This window comes from Lactuca serriola, chromosome 4, assembly GCF_051521515.1.
Source record: "Lactuca serriola cultivar US96UC23 chromosome 4, Lser_US96UC23_V15, whole genome shotgun sequence".
Classification (NCBI taxonomy): Eukaryota; Viridiplantae; Streptophyta; class Magnoliopsida; order Asterales; family Asteraceae; genus Lactuca; species Lactuca serriola.
In genome coordinates this window covers 250,775,151-250,795,746 of record NC_136411.1, presented here as the reverse complement: position 1 = coordinate 250,795,746, position 20,596 = coordinate 250,775,151, and the positions used below count along the sequence as shown (strand labels likewise).

At 36.9% G+C, this 20,596-nt stretch overlaps 1 protein-coding gene across 1 annotated transcript; it reads left to right on the top strand.

Moving 5' to 3' along the window:
- Positions 1–10,728: 10,728 nt before the first annotated feature.
- On the top strand, positions 10,729–13,508 carry LOC145096919 (putative inactive receptor kinase At5g67200). Its single transcript, XM_079034307.1, has 2 exons — positions 10,729–12,289; positions 12,709–13,508. Exons 1-2 carry the CDS (start codon positions 10,879–10,881, stop codon positions 13,299–13,301), a joined length of 2,004 nt encoding a protein of 667 aa, XP_078890433.1. The 5' UTR covers positions 10,729–10,878; the 3' UTR covers positions 13,302–13,508.
- The last annotated feature ends 7,088 nt before the right edge of the window (positions 13,509–20,596 follow it).

Below are 20,596 nucleotides of genomic sequence, written 5' to 3'. Positions count from 1 at the left end.
TGGCCGCACACTCTTGTGTGCTGCCTCACACACACTCCTGGCCGCACTCCCCAGCCGCACACTCATTTTCAAGACCATACACCCACTCTAATACCCATTTTTGACCCTAAACTTGCATAAATCATTAAGTTTGGATCATAGTACACTTATTCTTAGTAATTCTAAGCCCTAAGAATGTTTTCCCATCATGTTTAGTCATGGAAAAACCTTAGTTCTAACTTATTTATGTGTCATCACATGTAAAATAGGGGCCATAGGAGTTCAGGGCATCCATTGACACTCGATCTCTACATTAAGCGGTGAGTTCATACCCCTACCCTTTTTCACTGTTTTTCTCTATTTTCAGGGGGGAACATAAGCAAAGTACAAGGGGTTACTTGTACTCAAAACTTGTTTTCATGTGTGCTTCACATTTTATATGCTTTTAACACTGATTGATACAACTGATAATCGTTTGAACATGCAGATCACGTAAACATATGTTTGTGAAATGGACTTTAAACTGTTACGTTTTATATATATTTCACAAATGGTTTTCCACATTTTATCAGTTAAAAGCATGACATTAGAACCATCGAAACATAAAACTTATACACTGTATATCCTCGGTAACACTCCACATAGATACGCGAGTGGAGGGTTATCATATTATTACTAGTAAATTTGTTAGTCCTGTATGATTGGAGACCTTTCCTTGGTGAGCACTCCACAGAGATACGCGAGTGGAGGACTGCACCCGTAACCATAATCTCTTGGATGGGGAGCGTGACTTGAGTGTATAGATCTATACGGGGCTGACTACCCCACACCTAGTTGCTAGCTACAGCCGAACCAAAATGGTTCAAGGGTGACGAAAGTCATAAGGTGATGTGGACTACTTATTGCCATATCTAGTCTATCGTATGGTTATGGAACTCGCAATTAGGATAACAGAGATTTACTTAACAGTAGTAATGAATAACTTAACACAATTCACAAGATAACCAGGTTTCAGTATACATCTTTCACATTGGTAATCAACATTCAGGAAAGTATGGGACTTTCATGGGGAAACATTGTACATAACCATGTTTTACAGAATACATCTTTTACATCTTTTACATTTGATAACCAACAATCAGGAAGGTATGAGACTTTCCTGGGAATACATTTGTACATAACCAAAACAGTGTAACAAAGCAGATAACCAAACTATACAATTCCACAGAAAATACATGTTTTCAGTGTACAACTTTATTTTACATGTTGAGAAACAATAACCAACTTTTTTAAAGAAAATATGGGATTTTCTTGGTGTGTGTAACATTTTCAAAAACAGAAAGGAAACTATAACACTTTCACAAAACAAAAACCGCTTATGAACTCACCAGCGTTATGCTGATTTTCAAATCGCTTGTGTTCTCAGGTCAGCGTTAGAACAGGTACCCAAAGATCATTTTGTTCCAGGTCGGAGTACGCAGAAGACTTGTCTCGTTTTGTTTATATATACTATGTATTACAACTATACAACTTAATTTTGAAACAAATGTGATCTTTTCTATATGTAATGTAATGGTTGTTCTACTTTACTTACTATGTGCATTGGATTTGATACTCAACATGGAGTCAACCCCGTAAATGTTTCTGCCTTCGGTTTTCGGGGTGTGACAGATTGGTATCAGAGCCCTTGTTTATAGTGAATAAAGTATACCAAACCTTACATGGTATAAAACTATAAACACTAAAAGGGCCTAAGTGCTCTGAATTAAAAGTATCTTCAAACTATAAGTATTTTCAAAAGTATACAAGTATACCGAACCGTCGAGATCCGTAACTACAAGTAGAACAAAACATAAGTAAATGGGTGTTGAGTACTACGGTTAAACCTGGGCAGTTATGTAGTCGTGTCTAGGATCAATATAGCCTGGCCAACTATATTCATTCGAGACACGGCCAACATGTGCTTGGGAGTGACTGTGGTATGCGGCATGCCTAAAACTTACCCTAATACCACAAACATCGCGCCAGTATAGTATCGAATCATGAAATACTATGGGAGTATTTCTCGAGCCAATTCTTTGTAAGAATCCTCGTTCACGTATAGATCCTTGATCAATCCATTAGCGATAGTTTACCTGCTTTGATAACTCTTTCCTGCTTTATCGCTTATTTGGAATAAATATCTTTCATATCTCTCGATCCAATTCAGAGGACTTATCATCCTCTCTTTCTTGATCTTATTAGATCAAGATGCCTCCCAGAAAGAGACCCAACTCAAAGACCAGCAACCCTCCGCCACCACCTCCTCCTAAAATTGATCTCGTGTTATTCCAAACAGCTGTTACCGCCGCGGTGGCAGCTGCTATGTCCCAATTAAACACCTGTGGTTTGGGAGGTGGTACTCAAGATCAAGAAAGTAATCAGGAACACCGAAAGGAGGGTTCCTACAAGGACTTCATGAATGCGAAGCCTTCATCCTTCGATGGCACTGGTGGTGTCATTTCCTTGTCCCGATGGTTCGAGAAAATCGAATCCATTTTTGAAATATGTGCCTGTGTTGAGTCCGATAAGGTCAAATTTGCAGCCTGTACCTTCAGTGATAAAGCCTTGACTTGGTGGAATGGCCGAGTCAAATCCTTGACCCTACCCGTAGCCAATGTCATGGGCTGGGACACAATGAAAGAACTCCTCCTTTCCGAATACTGTCCCCGTGGTGAAATGCAGAAACTAGAGCACGAGCTCTGGAACCTGAAGATGAAAGGTTCCGACATTGTTGCATACACTTCCCGATTCGATGATCTTGCCCTTCTCTGTCCTGGTCTGGTCACTCCTGAAAGCAAAAAGATCGAGAGGTTTATTTGGGGGTTAACCAATCCAACAAAGGGTCATGTTTTAGCTGCTCACCATGATACATATGATAGTGCTAAGACTTTAGCCCAAGCCATAATTGACCACAGTGATGATGTCAAGGAAACCACTACCGCTCCTGGGTCGACTAAAAGAAGTGGTGAGAAGAGAAAGTTCTGGAAGAAGAAGAAGGGTCAATCTTCCCAAGGATCCTCCAAAAGACAACAAACTGTAGCAGTCCATGCTGCTACTACCCCGTTGCTGCTGCTTCTGTTGTGGGATCCACAGCTCCAACTCCTACCAACCGGTATGCTGGTAATCTCCCTTTGTGTGACAAGTGCAAGTACCACCACAACCCTAGCCCCTGCCGAGAACTGTTATGTACCAATTGTGGTAAGAAGGGGCACACGGTCCGATTATGCAAAGCTCCGGCCCAATCGGCCAATCAATCTTCAGGAGCAGGTGTTGGTCAAGCCTGCTACAACTGTGGTGAAGTTGGGCACCTTAAAAGGAACTGCCCTAAGAAGTCTACAGCTGACAACACCGGAAGGGTCCTCGCCATGGGACGGGAGGAAGCGGTCGCCGATCCCACTGTTGTCTCGGGTACGTTCCTTCTCGACAACTCATATGCTAATATTCTTTTCGATTCGGGTGCTGAAAGAAGCTTTGTTAGTCATTCGTTCAAACATAACCTAAAACATAATCCCCAACCTTTAACTGAAACGTTTACCGTCGAGATGGCTAATGGTGAGAAAGAAAGCGCTAACGAGATATTCGTAGGTTGTACCCTTACCCTGAATGACCATTCATTTCCTATTGATCTCATGTCGGTTTCCATAAAGAGCTTTGATGTCATCATTGGCATGGATTGGTTGAGTCCCAATCATGATGATATCCTCTGTTTCGAAAAAGCCATCCATCTCAAACTTCCTTTGGATCAAACTCTCATAATCTATGGCGATAAACTCAGTTCCAATCTTCATATCATCTCCTGCATCAAAGCTCAAAAGCTCCTGCGAAAGGAGTGCATTGCATTCTTAGCTCATGTAATCAATGAGAAACAGGAAGTTAAAGAGCTCGCGAGCATCCCCGAAGTCTGTAACTTTCCATATGTGTTTCCCGAAGAGCTTCCAGGAATTCCTCCCGAGCGTCAGGTCGAGTTCCGTATTGACCTAATTCCTGGAGCTACTCCCATAGCGAAGTCTCCGTATCGCTTAGCTCCAGCAGAAATGTAGGAGTTATCCAGCCAACTCAATGATTTGCTTAGTAAAGGATTCATTAGACCGAGTTCCTCACCCTGGGGAGCTCCTGTATTGTTTGTCAAGAAGAAAGATGGATCCTTTCGGATGTGTATCGATTATCGCGAGCTGAACAAATTGACCGTTAAAAACCGATATCCTCTTCCACGAATAGATGACCTCTTTGATCAACTCCAGGGAGCCAGTTACTTCTCCAAGATAGACCTTCGGTCAGGATACCATCAGCTACGAGTTCATGAGAGTGATGTGTCCAAAACAGCTTTCAGAACTCAATATGGACACTATGAGTTCGTAGTGATGCCCTTCGGCCTAACTAACGCACCGGCAGTGTTCATGGACCTGATGAACCGGGTGTGTCGTCCTTTTCTGGACAAGTTCGTTATTGTATTCATTGATGACATACTTGTCTATGCCAGAAGCGAAGAAGATCACAAACAACACTTGAGGCTAGTGTTGGAAACCCTTAGATCCGAGAAGTTGTACGCAAAATTTTCCAAGTGTGAGTTCTGGATTCGAAAAGTAACTTTCCTTGGTCACATGGTAAGCGAAGAGGGTATTCATGTAGATCCTTCCAAGATAAAAGCGATAGAGAATTGGTCGGCACTGAAGACACCCACATAAATTTGACAATTCTTGGGTCTCGCCGACTATTATCGGAGATTTATCCAGAACTTTTCCAGAATCGCCAAACCCTTAACCACTCTAACGCAGAAAGGTGTACCCTTTTGTTGGAGTGATAAGCAAGAAACCGCGTTGCAGACGTTGAAGAAAGCCTTGTGTAGCGCGCCTGTTCTGTCCCTACCCGAAGGGACAGAGGACTTCATTGTCTTTTGCGATGCGTCTAATCAAGGCTTAGGTTGTGTGCTTATGCAAAGAGGAAAGGTAATTGCTTATGCTTCTAGACAGTTGAAAGCACATGAGGTCAATTATACCACTCATGACTTGGAATTAGGAGCTGTAGTCTTTGCTCTGAAGATTTGGAGACATTATCTCTACGGAGCCAAGTGTACGATCTTCACTGACCATAAGAGCCTGTAGCATATCTTTGATCAGAAAGACTTGAACATGAGGCAACGGCGATGGGTAGAACTACTCAGCGATTATGAGTGTGAAATCCATTACCATCCCGACAAGGCCAATGTAGTAGCAGATGCCCTTAGCCGAAAGGAAAGTTCGGTACGCAAAGTGAAGAACCAGACGATGACCATCCATCCCAACTTACCCATGCAAATCCGAGAAGCCCATAAACCCGAGAACGTGTCGATCGAAGCCTTAAGAGGAATGGAAAAGAAACTTGAGATCAGGGATGACGGAGTCTACTGCTTCATGGATCGGATCTGGATTCCAAGGTTCGAAGGATTCAGGGAGATTGTTATGGAGGAAGCACACAAGACCAGATACTCTATTCTCCCGGGTTCGGACAAGATGTACCTAGATCTCAAGAAACAATACTGGTGGCCAAACATGAAAGCTGAGATAGCTACATTCGTGGGCAAGTGCCTGACTTGCGCCAAGGTGAAAGTCGAATATCAGAAACCCTCGGGTCTGCTCCAGCAGCCTGAGATACCCGAATGGAAATGGGAGATGATTGCCATGGATTTCATCACCAAACTACCCAAGTGTCCGACTGGGTACGATACCATTTGGGTAATTGTCGATTGCCTGACAAAGTCCGCTCACTTCATTCCGATCAAAGAATCATTCAAGATGGAAAGACTCGCGAGAATTTTTATCCAAGAGGTAGTTCGACTGCACGGTGTATCTGCGTCCATTATCTCTGATCGAGATAGCAGGTTTACCTCTAGATTCTGGCAGTCTCTCCAGAAAGCCCTTGGAACCAATCTAAGAATGAGTACATCGTATCATCCTCAGACCGATGGACAAAGTGAGAGAACTATCCAAACCCTGGAAGACATGCTTAGAGCATGTGTCATTGATTTTGGAAAGTCGTGGGACACACATCTACCTTTGATCGAGTTCTCGTACAACAATAGTTACCACACCAGCATCAGGGTTGCCCCGTTTGAAGCCCTATACGATCGTAAGTGCAGATCCCCTCTGTGCTGGGCCGAGTTGGGGGACACACAGCTAGCCAAGAGTCGAATCCCCGACAGTGCTCTCACTGGTCCTGAAATCATCCGCGAAACCACTGAGAAGATCATCCAAATTCGAGAACGATTGAAAGCTTCACGAGATCGCCAAAAGAGTTACGCTGATAACCGTCGGAAACCTCTGGAATTCCAGGTTGGAGACTGTGTCCTATTGAAGGTATTGCCCTGGAAAGGCACGGTACGCTTTGGAAAGCGTGGGAAACTTAACCCTAGGTACATTGGACCCTTTGAGATCCTCGCCAGGATCGGTCCGGTAGCCTATAAACTTCGTTTACCCCATGAGCTCAGTAACATTCATCCCGTCTTCCATGTTTCAAACCCATTGTGACAACCCGAAACTTCTAACCCATGTAATTGATCTGTGTTTCAGCACTAAAACTTGAGTTCATTGTCTTTTATTAAATCTTGTGATTTCATATGGGTGCTTCAGACTTAGTATAATTTAGATATGAGTCTTAGGAAGGGTTGGAGAGTGTTTAGTATCAAAAAATCGGGCCAAAACTCACCAAATAAGGTGTGTGCGGCTACACACTTGTGTGTGCGGCCACACACCTGTGTGTACGGCCACACACCCAACCGCAAACACCCTCAACCTCACACCCAATTCAATTTATGGATGGATACCTCTTCATTCATTCATTTAGATGTTCTCTTCCCTCTCTCTACTTTCTCTCTCTAAATCATTAACCAAGAACACTTGGAAGGCTTCATAATCGTGATCTACTTCATCTTCCAGCTAAGTGTAGTGGTAAACACTTGAATCCCAAGCTTAAAACTCATTATATTCATCATATTCATCATCCCATGAAGGTGTACGGCCGCACACCATCAAATGATGGCAGCATACATTCAAAATTCCCAAGTATGAAGAACATACTCTTCAAAATCAACATATGGACTCAAATGAGGAGTGTACGGCCGCACACACCCTCTGTATGGCCGCACACTCTTGTGTGCTGCCTCACACACACTCCTGGCCGCACTCCCCAGCCGCACACTCATTTTCAAGACCATACACCCACTCTAATACCCATTTTTGACCCTAAACTTGCATAAATCATTAAGTTTGGATCATAGTACACTTATTCTTAGTAATTCTAAGCCCTAAGAATGTTTTCCCATCATGTTTAGTCATGGAAAAACCTTAGTTCTAACTTATTTATGTGTCATCACATGTAAAATAGGGGCCATAGGAGTTCAGGGCATCCATTGACACTCAATCTCTACATTAAGCGGTGAGTTCATACCCCTACCCTTTTTTACTGTTTTTCTCTATTTTCAGTGGGGAACATAAGCAAAGTACAAGGGGTTACTTGTACTCAAAACTTGTTTTCATGTGTGCTTCACATTTTATATGCTTTTAACACTGATTGATACAACTGATAATCGTTTGAACATGCAGATCACGTAAACATATGTTTGTGAAATGGACTTTAAACTGTTATGTTTTATATATATTTCACAAATGGTTTTCCACATTTTATCAGTTAAAAGCATGACATTAGAACCATTGAAACATAAAACTTGTACACTGTATATCCTCGGTAACACTCCACAGAGATACGTGAGTGGAGGATTATCATATTATTACTAGTAAATTTGTTAGTCTTGTATGATTGGAGACACGTCCTCGGTGAACACTCCACAGAGATACGCGAGTGGAGGACTGGACCCGTAACTAGAATCTCTTGGGTAGGGAGCGTGACTTGAGTGTATAGATCTATACGGGGCTAACTACCCCACACCTGGCTGCTAGCTACAGCCGAACCAAAATGGTTCAAGGGTGACGAAAGTCATAAGGTGATGTGGACTACTTATTGCCATATCTAGTCTATCGTATGGTTATGGAACTCGCAATTAGGATAACAGAGATTTACTTAACAGTAGTAATGAATAACTTAACACATTTCACAAGATAACCAGGTTTCAGTATACATCTTTCACATTGGTAATCAACATTCAGGAAAGTATGGGACTTTCCTGGGGAAACATTGTACATAACCATGTTTTATAGAATACATCTTTTACATTTGATAACCAACAATCAGGAAGGTATGGGACTTTCCTGGGAATACATTTGTACATAACCAAAACAGTGTAACAAAGCAGATAACCAAACTATACAATTCCATAGAAAATACATGTTTTCAGTGTACAACTTTATTTTACATGTTGAGAAACAATAACCAACTTTTTTAAAGAAAATATGGGATTTTCTTGGTGTGTGTAACATTTTTAGAAACAGAAAGGAAACTAGAACACTTTCACAAAAAAAAACCGCTTATGAACTCACCAGCGTTATGCTGATTTTCAAACCGCTTGTGTTCTCAGGTCAGCGTTAGAACAGGTACCCGAAGATCATTTTGTTCCAGGTCGGAGTACGCAGAAGACTTGTCTCGTTTTGTTTATATATACTATGTATTACAACTGTACAACTTAATTTTGAAACAAATGTGAGCTTTTCTATATGTAATGTAATGGTTGTTCTACTTTACTTACTATGTGCATTGGATTTGATACTCAACATGGAGTTAACCCCGGAAATGTTTCCGCCTTCGGTTTTCGGGGTGTGACACCCATATCCATGGATTTAATGATCCATGGTTCATGTGGCCTAATTCTTTATGTATCCATACATAAACTTGGTCCAACATGGATCATAAGCCCAACACATATAAATATAACTAATTACCATAATTAGTCCCCATAGTTTTAATTAGTCTCTTTTGATCACTAAATTAATTCCAAATTAATTCTTGATCAATACTAATTAAAACATATTATTTCATATTAATATATTATAACTTATAATATATTAATAAGTCATATATAACCTCTTCTCTCAAAAGTCCATCCTAACAAATTGTCCTGATAATATGCAACCCAAATGGACCATGCTACTCTCGGGTCGAATACATACCAATAATAGTTATGGGCTTAGACACCTAATCCAACGGTGTTACTATGATAAAATAAAATAATGTTTTAGGCATGATACTCTGATGTGAAATGTTTTGAATGAATGGTTGGCACTTGTGGTTTTATTATTAAATTAAAAATGAAATTTTTGGTCATGATTTTTGGGGTGTTTTACACGGGGAGTACCCATGAAAATCGCGGAATGGGAAGGCAACGTTGACCTAATAGTCGTACCGATGGACAACTATAACATGGTATTAGGAATGGAATTCCTAGATGGAGTACGTCCATGGTCATTTGAAAGTGATAACACCATGCGTATTACTAAAGGTACAACCATTCACATTGTACCAATAAAAAAAAGTAGAACAAGGTCTCGAATGTTATCATCAATGAGGTTTAACAAAGACCTTAGGGAAGTTGGGAAGATATGGGAAAATACCCTAAGTTGGAAGAAGGAAGATAATTCACAAGCGACTAGTGATTGAACCAGGAAGTTTGTGAAACCAAACAACATAGTTCAAGGTATCGACACATATCGGTGCAAGATGGAGTCACGATCAACCTTAAGGATTGCTCCGATAGAAGACCCACAACAGGCGTGGAAGTAAGAACACAAGTGACACATACTAGAAGACTTGATGAGGACGTTAATGGTTTAAGTGGGGGAGGGTGTCACAAACCGAGTTTCTGGAAAATTTCATGTTCGTCTAGAGAACTCCGGAACGATCAAGTATCCTCGAGAAGTCTCAGGAGAGATCAAGAATACTCTACGAGACCACGGAAGATGCTATAAAATTATAGGTGTCCGCATAACATGATGGAACGATCCAGAATAATCAAGAGAGCACTAGAGGAAGCTAGAATGATACGGAAGATCCTAGACCATCGTAGAATCCTCTAGGACACAAAAGAGTAGTATAGAACCTTATAAAAATTTGTATGTAGAATAAGATCTTGTAAGAATGATCCAAAATACTTGGGAATGTTCGGAACCTAGAAACTTCCCTTGAGGAGGTATAAGGTTCCTATAAATAGGGAGAATGACTCATTTGCCTAAACCATCGAGAAGTTGTCTTGTAAAGAAGTTAAGTTATATAATAGAAGTTTTCTTTCATACTTGAAGTGTCCCTTTGTCATGACTCTTGCTTCTTAAGTTCGTTAGTACATTTAGATCGTCGAAGTTTGTCTGACATAGTCGGAGAAACACTAAGTGGCACACGGTATTGACTAATCTAAAAAAGTCATCCCGTGATACACTAATCATAACTCATGCTATGGTTGTTATCCAAAACCTTAATTATTCTTTGACAGAAGAAAAATAAAAAGCATGTCGCCATATGGCTATATTTTACATGCCATGACGATTTTAATAAATAACTCAAATAAAAGCATATTATAATACATGACATTTTAATGAGATTTCCAAGTCTGGTTGCTTTCCATTTTATTGAATAATTCAAATAAAGCCATATTATAATTGCATAATTGAGTATCATCTTTCCAAATCTATGGGTCATGTTAATGGTTGTTATCCAAAACCTTTCACGTGCTTCACTGCTTCTCCCTGGCATTATTTGCAGTTAGCTAGTCACTCTACGCAACACCCAATACCCGTAGGCCATTGCTCTCTCCTTCTTTCCCCAATATTCTCCTTCCGCAACACTAACTGTTGTTAACTACTGATTCACTCAAATGATCCATCAACCCTACGTTAATCACCCCCCATCAAACCCTTGGTTTCGCCATTGTTGATTTTGAAGATGAGGCCAAACCGCATTCAAACTGCCATTCTTTTCCTTTCCTTTTACACACTATCTGTTTCAGCTTTAAATCTCTCTTCGACACCGGAGAACGATGCTTTATCGATACTAGCATTCAAATCCAAAGCAGATCTCCGCAACAAGCTTCCCTATTCCGTTAACTCGAGCTCCACCTACTGTAAATGGCAGGGAGTACAATGCCAGACCGACGGTAAGGTTGTGCGACTCGTTCTTGAGAAGTTAAGCCTCGCAGGTGTTTTTGCTCCCAACACATTGACTCGCCTAGATCAGTTACGAGTCCTGAGTCTGCAGAGCAACTCGCTCACCGGACCCATTCCTGATCTCGCCGGACTCGTTAACCTCAAAACCCTGTTTCTGGACCACAACTCCTTCAGTGGTGTTATTCCGCCCTCGATCTCTTCCCTTCATCGTCTTCGGACCCTAGATCTCTCCCACAATAATTTATCCGGTGTCATTCCTGTTGATTTAGCAAATTTAGACCGATTAAACTACCTTCGACTCGATTCAAATCGTTTTAATGGTTCGATTCCACCTCTCAATCAGTCATCTCTTCAGATCTTCAATGTTTCTTTCAATAGTTTATCTGGTCCGGTTCCTGTAACCCCTACACTCGCTAACTTCACGGCTTCCTCGTTCTCGTCTAACCCTGGACTGTGTGGTGAGATCGTCCGTACAGAATGCAGCATCATCGGACCATTCTTCGGTAAAAATTCCACGGTAACATCGACATTAACACCGCCACCTCGAGTGGTGCTAGGGCAAAGCGCGGAAATGGAAAAGGGGGTGGCGGGTGTTACAGATTCCGGTTCGAGAAAGCACAAGAGATTAGCACTGATATTTGGTTTCTCAGCTGGAGTTCTGGTCCTAATTTCATCAATAATGTGTGTACTCATATCAATCAAGACATCGGAAAAGAAGAAGAGAAAGGATATTATGTCAACAAGCGAGATAATGGAAATGGCAGCGGCGGCGGACGCAGCCGCGGAGGTAATGAGGATGGAGGAAACAAACGAGTTGGAAGAAAAGGTGAAGAAACTCCAACAAGGGATTGCAATGGGGAAAAGCGGAAACCTCGTGTTTTGCGCCGGCGAAACTCAGTTGTACAGCCTTGAACAGCTGATGAGAGCGTCGGCGGAGTTGCTAGGAAGAGGATCGGTGGCAACCACATACAAAGCCGTTCTGGACAACCGTCTAATCGTCTGCGTGAAACGGTTAGACGCCGCGAGATTGGCCGGAACCACCAAGGAGACATTTGAGAGACACATGGAGGCGGTGGGTGGGCTGCGCCACCCAAATCTCGTCCCTCTTAGAGCTTATTTTCAGGCGAAAGAAGAACGACTACTCGTTTATGATTACCAGGCCAACGGAAGTCTCGAGTCTCTCATCCATGGTAAGCTTCTTTCCCTCATCGTTAACTCAGTAGAACGATTTAATCCCGAGTTGACTCAATGTTGTCACATTCGATTGTTTGACTTTTAGTCAAAATTCGTTGCATGTGATCTTAATATATTTTGCCACGTTAGCATACTTTATAACTTTTATTTAAAAAAAAAATTGATTGTAATCTCACTAGATTCACCAACAAGAGGAATCTTTGCAGTTGATGTGTATTTATCGAAAGTTGGTAGAATACGACATCGCATTGCCTGACATTACAGTAATTTAAGGGCTCAATACAATAAATGGCGTAGTATATTTCATTTATTTGTGTAGTACTTTTATTTCTCTTATTAAAAAAAATAATAATAATACTAAAAGTATGTTGCTATTTCTTGTATCTGACTCAAATACTTAAATACCAATACACAGGTTCAAAGTCAACAAGAGCAAAACCACTACACTGGACATCATGCTTAAAAATAGCCGAAGATGTAGCACAAGGTCTCGCATACATTCACCAAGCATGGAGACTTGTTCACGGGAATCTCAAATTATCCAATGTCCTTCTCGGTTCTGATTTTGAAGCGTGTCTTTCCGACTACTGCCTCACCGCCATCTCCAACCGCCATCCTGATGGCGGCAACGCTGATTCTGCCGCCCATGAGCCGCCGGAAACCCGCAAGTTAAACCACCAACCCACCGCCAAATCGGATGTCTACTCGTACGGGGTTTTGTTGCTTGAGCTTTTGACGGGGAAACCGGCTGTGGAGCACCCGCATTTGATGCCGGAAGATATGGTGGAGTGGGTGAAGTCGGTGAGGGATGGTGGTGGTGGTGGTGGGGTTGTGGTGGAGGATCACCGGTTGGTTATGTTGGTGGAGGTGGCGATTGTGTGTAGGGTGAGTTCGCCGGAGCAGAGACCGACGATGTGGCAGGTGTTGAAGATGATTCAGGAGATTAAAGAAGCGGCGGTGGTGGAGGATTATGGGGTGGAATTGGAGCCAACGAATGGGACAGTATAGGGAAAGTTATTTGGTCTTTGAAAGAAAATGTTTGTTGTAAAGATTTTGGTTTTTGAAATGAAATTAATCAAATTATGATGAGGGACATGGAAAGCACGTTTATATGGGCTTTAAAATCCACGCGATTGTCTATCTAACATGTTATGAAAATAGTTGAAAGCTTGTATGAAAAGATTTTTAATTTAAATATAATTTTATTGTTGATCATTAGCTATTCATGAGTAATATCTGAATTTTGTTTCCATATTATTAGTATTGTTAGGCTGGAGGGAGTTGGTGTGATACTCTTTTATTTTGCCACACTTTAATACAACATACAAGGAATGGAGAGATACAAGGAATGGAGAGAGAGAGAGAGAGAGGAGCACCACAAAAAATGCCGCACAACCCAAAACCCAAACCGTATCATTAAAAAATAACCGTATCATTAAAAAATGTCATATAGGCTCTTACCGCACTCCATTCTTTCTAGTCTTACAAAAATATTTATTATTACTTTTCAATTTAAAATCAACATCTTTCGAGATACAAAGAAGCTGATAAAGCCAAATTCTGAGAAGGCTAATCTTATTTTGCACTAACAAAATTTAAGAACACAAACTGAAACAATTTTCTTCTTCATTCATAAAAAGGAATTGCAAAGCTTTAAATAACAAATGCAATCTACCACTAATGCCTTGAAATATGCAGGAAATGGAATCGTGAGCTACTACTTACTGTAATCTAAATGCTTATTCCAAAACGCAGTTCATGTGTGCGGGTGAACTCAGGCCAAGTGCCAAGAAGGTTGTAGCTGGCAAGATGTTTGTACCAGCTTAAAGCATCACCATCACCGGTAAAATAGAAGACAACCAAGGAAATGCGTTGAGGCGGTGGAATGTTGTAATATGTGAAGTAATTCTCGGCTTGGAAAAACCAATTGAGTGGGTTGGAACCGTCAAAAGTTGGCAGTAGAATATTCGGTGGTGGCAGCATCCCGAATCAGAGGATCTGATTCGGGACGTGTGGTGGGGGTGGTGGCAGCGTCGGTGGTTGCTGATTAACATGTTGGTCGGTCAGGATTTGGATCAATTTGTCGAGTTTGGCGTTGGTATCGGTGGTAATTTGAGTGATATGAAGCATGTGGGCGTGAAGGGCGGTGACTGGGTTGTCGGCGTTGGTGACCTTGAGGTTGTCGGAGTTGGAGCGGTTGTGTTCTGACTTGGGAGTCATGACTCATGAGAACGAATGATGAAAGCACCAATTGATAAAGTCAAATTCTGAGACGGCTAATCTCCTTTCTACTAACAAAATTTAAGAACACAAACTGAAACAATTTTCTTCTACATTCATAAAAATAAATTACAAAGCTTTAAATAACAAATGCAATCTACCACTAATAGCTTGAAATATGCAGGAAATGGAATCATGGGCTACTACTTACTGTAATTGAAATGCTTATTAAAAGGATATGCATGAGAAAATAAAGGAAAACTAATGCGTAATGTATGACCAAGTAAAGAAGGATGTAGAAGTCTTCCAAGTAACTTCTCTATTGACAATGTGATTAGGATATCAGAAGCTTACGGGCGATTTTTGATTCCAAAGGTCATCGTGAATATATAGTTTTGAAAAGATTCATATGCCTAATTCATTAGAATTCTTAATTATTGAGTCGTAGGGTGAGATTTATGTCGCCACAAAAAGAGACTCGATTGTTATTCAAATTTGGTGTTAAAGGTTATAAGTTAACTTATTTTAGTTTTGATTATGCAACTATAGATATTAGTTGTTTCTTCTAAGTCTTTTCCAATTAGTTTTCCTATTAAACCTAGTGTAGCAATTGCGAATTTTACCACCGATCGCAATTTACGAAAAATGATCAACGTCGAATATAATAGACTTAATACGTTATCTCCCTATTCTAATAAAAGAATAATTTTAATCTCCTTTTGACATGTTTCATTCTATTAGGTCTCCTACTTAATGCATATTTTATTATTCTTTTGTCAAGTGTCACCCTATTAGGCCAGCTAATTAATGCATGCCACTTGTCAACTTATTAATTTTCAATTTTAAATTTCAAATTTTAAATTTCTCACTCTAATTACATTAAATTAATAACATTAAATAAAAATTAAAATAAAATTAATACAAAATATAATGTGATATAATTTCACATATTTATTTAAACTAACGATTAGAATTTTATAGAAATAAAAAAAATATCGCTTAATTAATAATTTATTTAAAATAATTCATTAATAATTTTGAGTTTTTACTATTAAAATTTAATTAATTTTATAACTGTGGTTTCCACGGGTTATAAACTAGAATATATATATATATATATATATATATATATATATATATATATATATATATATATATATATATATATATTAGGTTATTTTGTTTTCACTATCTATTGTGTGCATTATGATTGATTCTGGACCAATCATTTTAGTTATTTTAATAAAGTAATTAATGCATATTACATGTTGAAGATATAATGGGTATTAATTACATCTCCAGCATTTAATATGCATTAATTACTTTCTTAAAATAACTAAAATGATTGGTCCAGAATCAATCATACATGCACACAATAGATAGTGAAAACATTTGAACCTAACTCTCTCTCTCTCTCTCTCTATATATATATATATATATATATATATATATATATATATATATATATATATATCATTATATACTTATAAAGCTAACATTTTTTCTTTCACCACATTCATTTGAAACTCTCATTCATTTTTCCTTTCACTACATTCATTTAAAACTCCCATGACTTTTCAATTTATTTCTAATAATGATTATAAGTTGGTTAATAATGTTAAATAAATATAAAACCTAAAGTGTAATCATATATAAACTAAATTTCAATATTAAAAGAATATATTTTCTTCTATTTATAAATTTATGTGTTTAACTTTTAAAATATTATACTTAATTTATTAGGTCTAATATGTTGTTGTATGTAAACCATTATCATTTTAAAGCTACAACTTATGAACAATTTGTATAAAATACTTAAATTGTTAATTTAAATATAACCTTACATGATCAACTTACATATAAATTTTGGTTCAAATTAAACAACCTAAAGAATATTTTATAAATACTTAAAAGTGATAAATTGTAGTGTCTTTCTAATAATGATTATAAGTTGGTTAATAATGTTAAATAAATATAAAACCTAAAGTGTAATCATATATAAACTAAATTTCAATATTAAAAGAATATATTTTCTTCTACTTATAAATTTATGTGTTTAACTTTTAAAATATTATACTTAATTTATTAAGTCTAATATGTTGTTGTATGTAAACCATTATCATTTTAAAGCTACAACTTATGAACAATTTGTATAAAATACTTAAATTATTAATTTAAATATAACATTACATGATCAACTTACATATAAATTTTGGTTCAAATTAAACAACCTAAAGAATATTTTATAAATACTTAAAAGTGATAAATTGTAGTGTCTTTCTAATAATGATTATAAGTTGGTTAATAAGGTTAAATAAGTATCAAACCTAAAATGTAATCATAAATAAACTAAATTTCAATACCAAAATAATATTTTTACTTCTATCTATAAAGTTATGTCTTTAACTTTTAGCATAATATAGTTAATTTATTAGATTTAATATGTTGTTGTATGTAAACCATTATCAAATTTAAAGCTACAACTTTTGAACAGTTTGTACAAAATACTTAAATTGTTAATTTAAATATCACATTACAAGGTCAACTTCAATATAAATTTCAGTTCCACTTAAAAAACGCAAAGAATATTTTGTGAATTGTTAAAAATGATAAATTGTAGTGTTAAATGCAAAAACTAAATTGTAATATCAATTTAACTAAAATATTTCCTAAATATATTTTTATAATCCTTAAAAGTTTTCAAATAATTAGCTTAAAATAACTTACAATAAAAATAATTAAAAATAACTCTATATAAATGATTATATTGTTACCTTTAAAATAAAAAAAATTGTGTGATGTTTTAAATAATTACAATGATAGAAATTAAAACGTTAAGAAAATAAATTTTAAAAAATTAATTAATAATAACTACAACTATAAATAACATTAAACTATATATTATATTTTATTTTATTCATGAGTAACCCGCGGGTAGAGGTCATTTAAAAGATTGAAATTATGCAGTTTTAATATATATATATATATATATATATATATATATATATATATATATATATATATATATATATATATCATATAATTCAAAATAGAGTAAATTACATGAATGGTCCCTATGGTTTAGAGTAATTTACGTGTTTGGTCATTGACTTATTTTTTTTAACTCGGAAGGTCCTTACTATTTGTTTTTGTTAGGAACTTGGTCCATGTTTTACCTAAAAAGACTATTTTTCCCTTGATTTTCTAATTTATTTAAATAAACACACCCCCTACCCCACCCATTCACCCTACCTTACCTACCCCACAATTTTTCCCTATTTAAATAATAGTCTTTTTAGGTAAGACAGAAACCAAGCGCGTAACAAAAACAAACAGTAGGGACAAAGTGCGTAACAAAAACAAATAGTAGGGACCTTTCGAGTTAAAAAAATAAGTTAGGGACCAAGCGTAAATCACCCCAAACCATAGGGATCATTCGTGTAGTTTACTCTTCAAAATAATCAATATATTATATCCTTAGTATATGAATTATTATATCAAATTTAACAATAATATTATTTTTATATTAAAAAAACATGTAAAGATTTTAGTTATATAGATGCTTCTGCGCAACGCGCGAGCATTCGTCTAGTATATATATATATATATATATATATATATATATATATATATATATATATATATATATATATATATATATATATAGGTAGGTAGGTTCAAATGTTTTTAGCAAGTATTGTGTGCATGTATGCACCAATGAGAATTCAAGAAAAAAAATAAATCATTAATGTAAAATAAGATTAGATGAGTCATTCTGTTTTTATAAACTAAAAATAAATTCTTATATATTTGGTATATCCCTTAAATCACGTCTACTATTATTTGACTTATTTCAAACCATCAAATCCACAACCCTAATGCAAATCATCGACCCTTTTTTTTTGGTCACGTGTCTTCTTCAACAGATCAGGAATAAGGAACGATCGAATGGGAGCAGTCAAAAATCAATGGCACTAGTGAGGGTCAAACAGATTCGCAAGGAGGGCTGAGAAAGGGACTTCGTTCCTCATCGCCGTCTTCATCAGATCGAGAATGCATCAGGTGATTAAGGGAAGTCGAATGGTGGTCCGGTGGTTCAGAAATCCTGATAGGAGGGAGGCAGCTGGTACGACTTCAAATTGAGGGCGGACAATCGATCCTCGACCATCCATCGTGGGTTCCTATCTCGTTGTCGGCGAAATCAGTTAGAAGAGAGAAGTAAGGCAGATCAGCAACTAGTATGGGTGTTTGGCTTTGAACCTTGTGGTATGCATTCTAAATCAAATATGTTGCTGGAAATTATGTTTATAGGTAAACTATTACAAGTAAATCAAATATGGTTTTTAGCTTGTTTGAGGATAATGCCTAACAAATGTTTGTTGAAATGCCTGAAAGAGAATTTAAAGAATTTTACCTTGTGATATGCATTCTGTCAGAATTACTAGGAACACATTTTTTATTTAATTGTTTAAAAAGATAATTAATTTGTCTGTGTATTATTTTGGTTCAATTTGTGATTTTGAATTCCAATTTCTATTGTCCCTCGTTATTGTATATTTGAAATCTAAAACTATATTAGCAGTAAATGCAATACTTATGAATGTATTTTATGTATTCTATCAGAATGTATTCTACCAGAATAAAATCGATGCATTCTGTCATATTCAATGTATTCTACCAGAATATATTAAGTGATAGTTAATTGCAAGCAACATGTTGTTAACAATTATTGGTTTTTGTTGTATTTGTGATAGGAATTGCTGGAAGAAGGCGTTGAAGACCTAATAGGAATAACTTGAAGAATGACTAAAGTTTGATCATACTCACAATTTAAGAATGTTGTTATTTTTTAAATAATTTTAATCATTTTTGTTGATTTTCGTTTAGAATATGTATAATTATATTAAAATGTAAAAGGATTTTAGTTTGTAAGAATGTGTATGAATTTGTATTTAAGTTCGGATGTATAAGAATATACTAGAATGTTTGTTATTTTTCAACATCTGATTCAAGAATTTTGTTTTTCTTCAATAATATTCTATTAGAATAAAATTCTGAAAGAGCATCATTCTAACAAAAAATATTCAGATAGAATAAAATTGGTAAAAATTGAAACTGAATTAATTAAAAAATTCAGATTTTTTTAAATTAGGAGAATTAATCATCCCTAAAAATTTGAAAATTTCCTTTTATAAATGTAGTTAATTGTCCAAAATACCCTTTTGCTAAAAATTGTGTGATTATATGGTACATGTTACCCCATTGTAATATTATACACTCTCAAATCATGTCCATTGATTAATTTCATCCGTTGGTCCAGCTCTGTGCATTTTGGCACACAATACTTAGTAAAAACAAAATAACCTAAGCCTATATATATATATATATATATATATATATATATATATATATATATATATATATATATATCCATCATTTATGTCATACTATGCAAAAGACCTAGTATATGATCACGCAATGGACATATCATAATGTGACATCCCCAAATTCACGGAAAAAAAAACCGGTTTAATTTATGCTTTTAAAATAATCTCAGAGTAATCCTTTGATTAAAAGAGTTGCGGAATTTGTTCTCAAAACGAAATATGATAAGATAAGATTTACCAAACCATTTCTTAAAGAAATGTATTTTCATTATATAAAAAAACTCGGGATGTCATGTTTCGATATATACCAAAAGCATAAACGGCACATTATAAGCCTGCCTTATAATAGTTATATTCACTACAGGCCTATAATCAAAATATCTTGATAAGTTGTTCAACTTACACTCTCGCGCCACTACCTGTAATACAAAGAAAATTGAGTGGGTCAGACTTGTGAGCCTGGTGAGCATATAGGGTTTTCAACCCACAATAAATAAATTTATTAATTTCATGAAACAACAATAACCCGATTACACATTCCCGTTATCCTCAGTTTACGTCCCTAAAACAACTATCACAAGGGACCTAGTCTAAGGATTTTCATCGAGGCGACAACACTGCTTTGGGGGTTTCCCAACAATTATGTCAAATAAGGCAACCATGTGGGGGATGGAGTACATCAAATGAACACCCAAA

What these genes read in the sequence shown, in the direction of transcription:
- LOC145096919 (XM_079034307.1), top strand. Translation starts at nt 10,879, where the DNA reads ATGAGGCCAAACCGCATTCAAACTGCCATTCTTTTCCTTTCCTTTTAC. An exon ending in TCTCGAGTCTCTCATCCATG is followed by an intron (nt 12,290 to 12,708) that starts GTAAGCTTCTTT and finishes ACCAATACACAG; the next exon opens with GTTCAAAGTCAACAAGAGCA.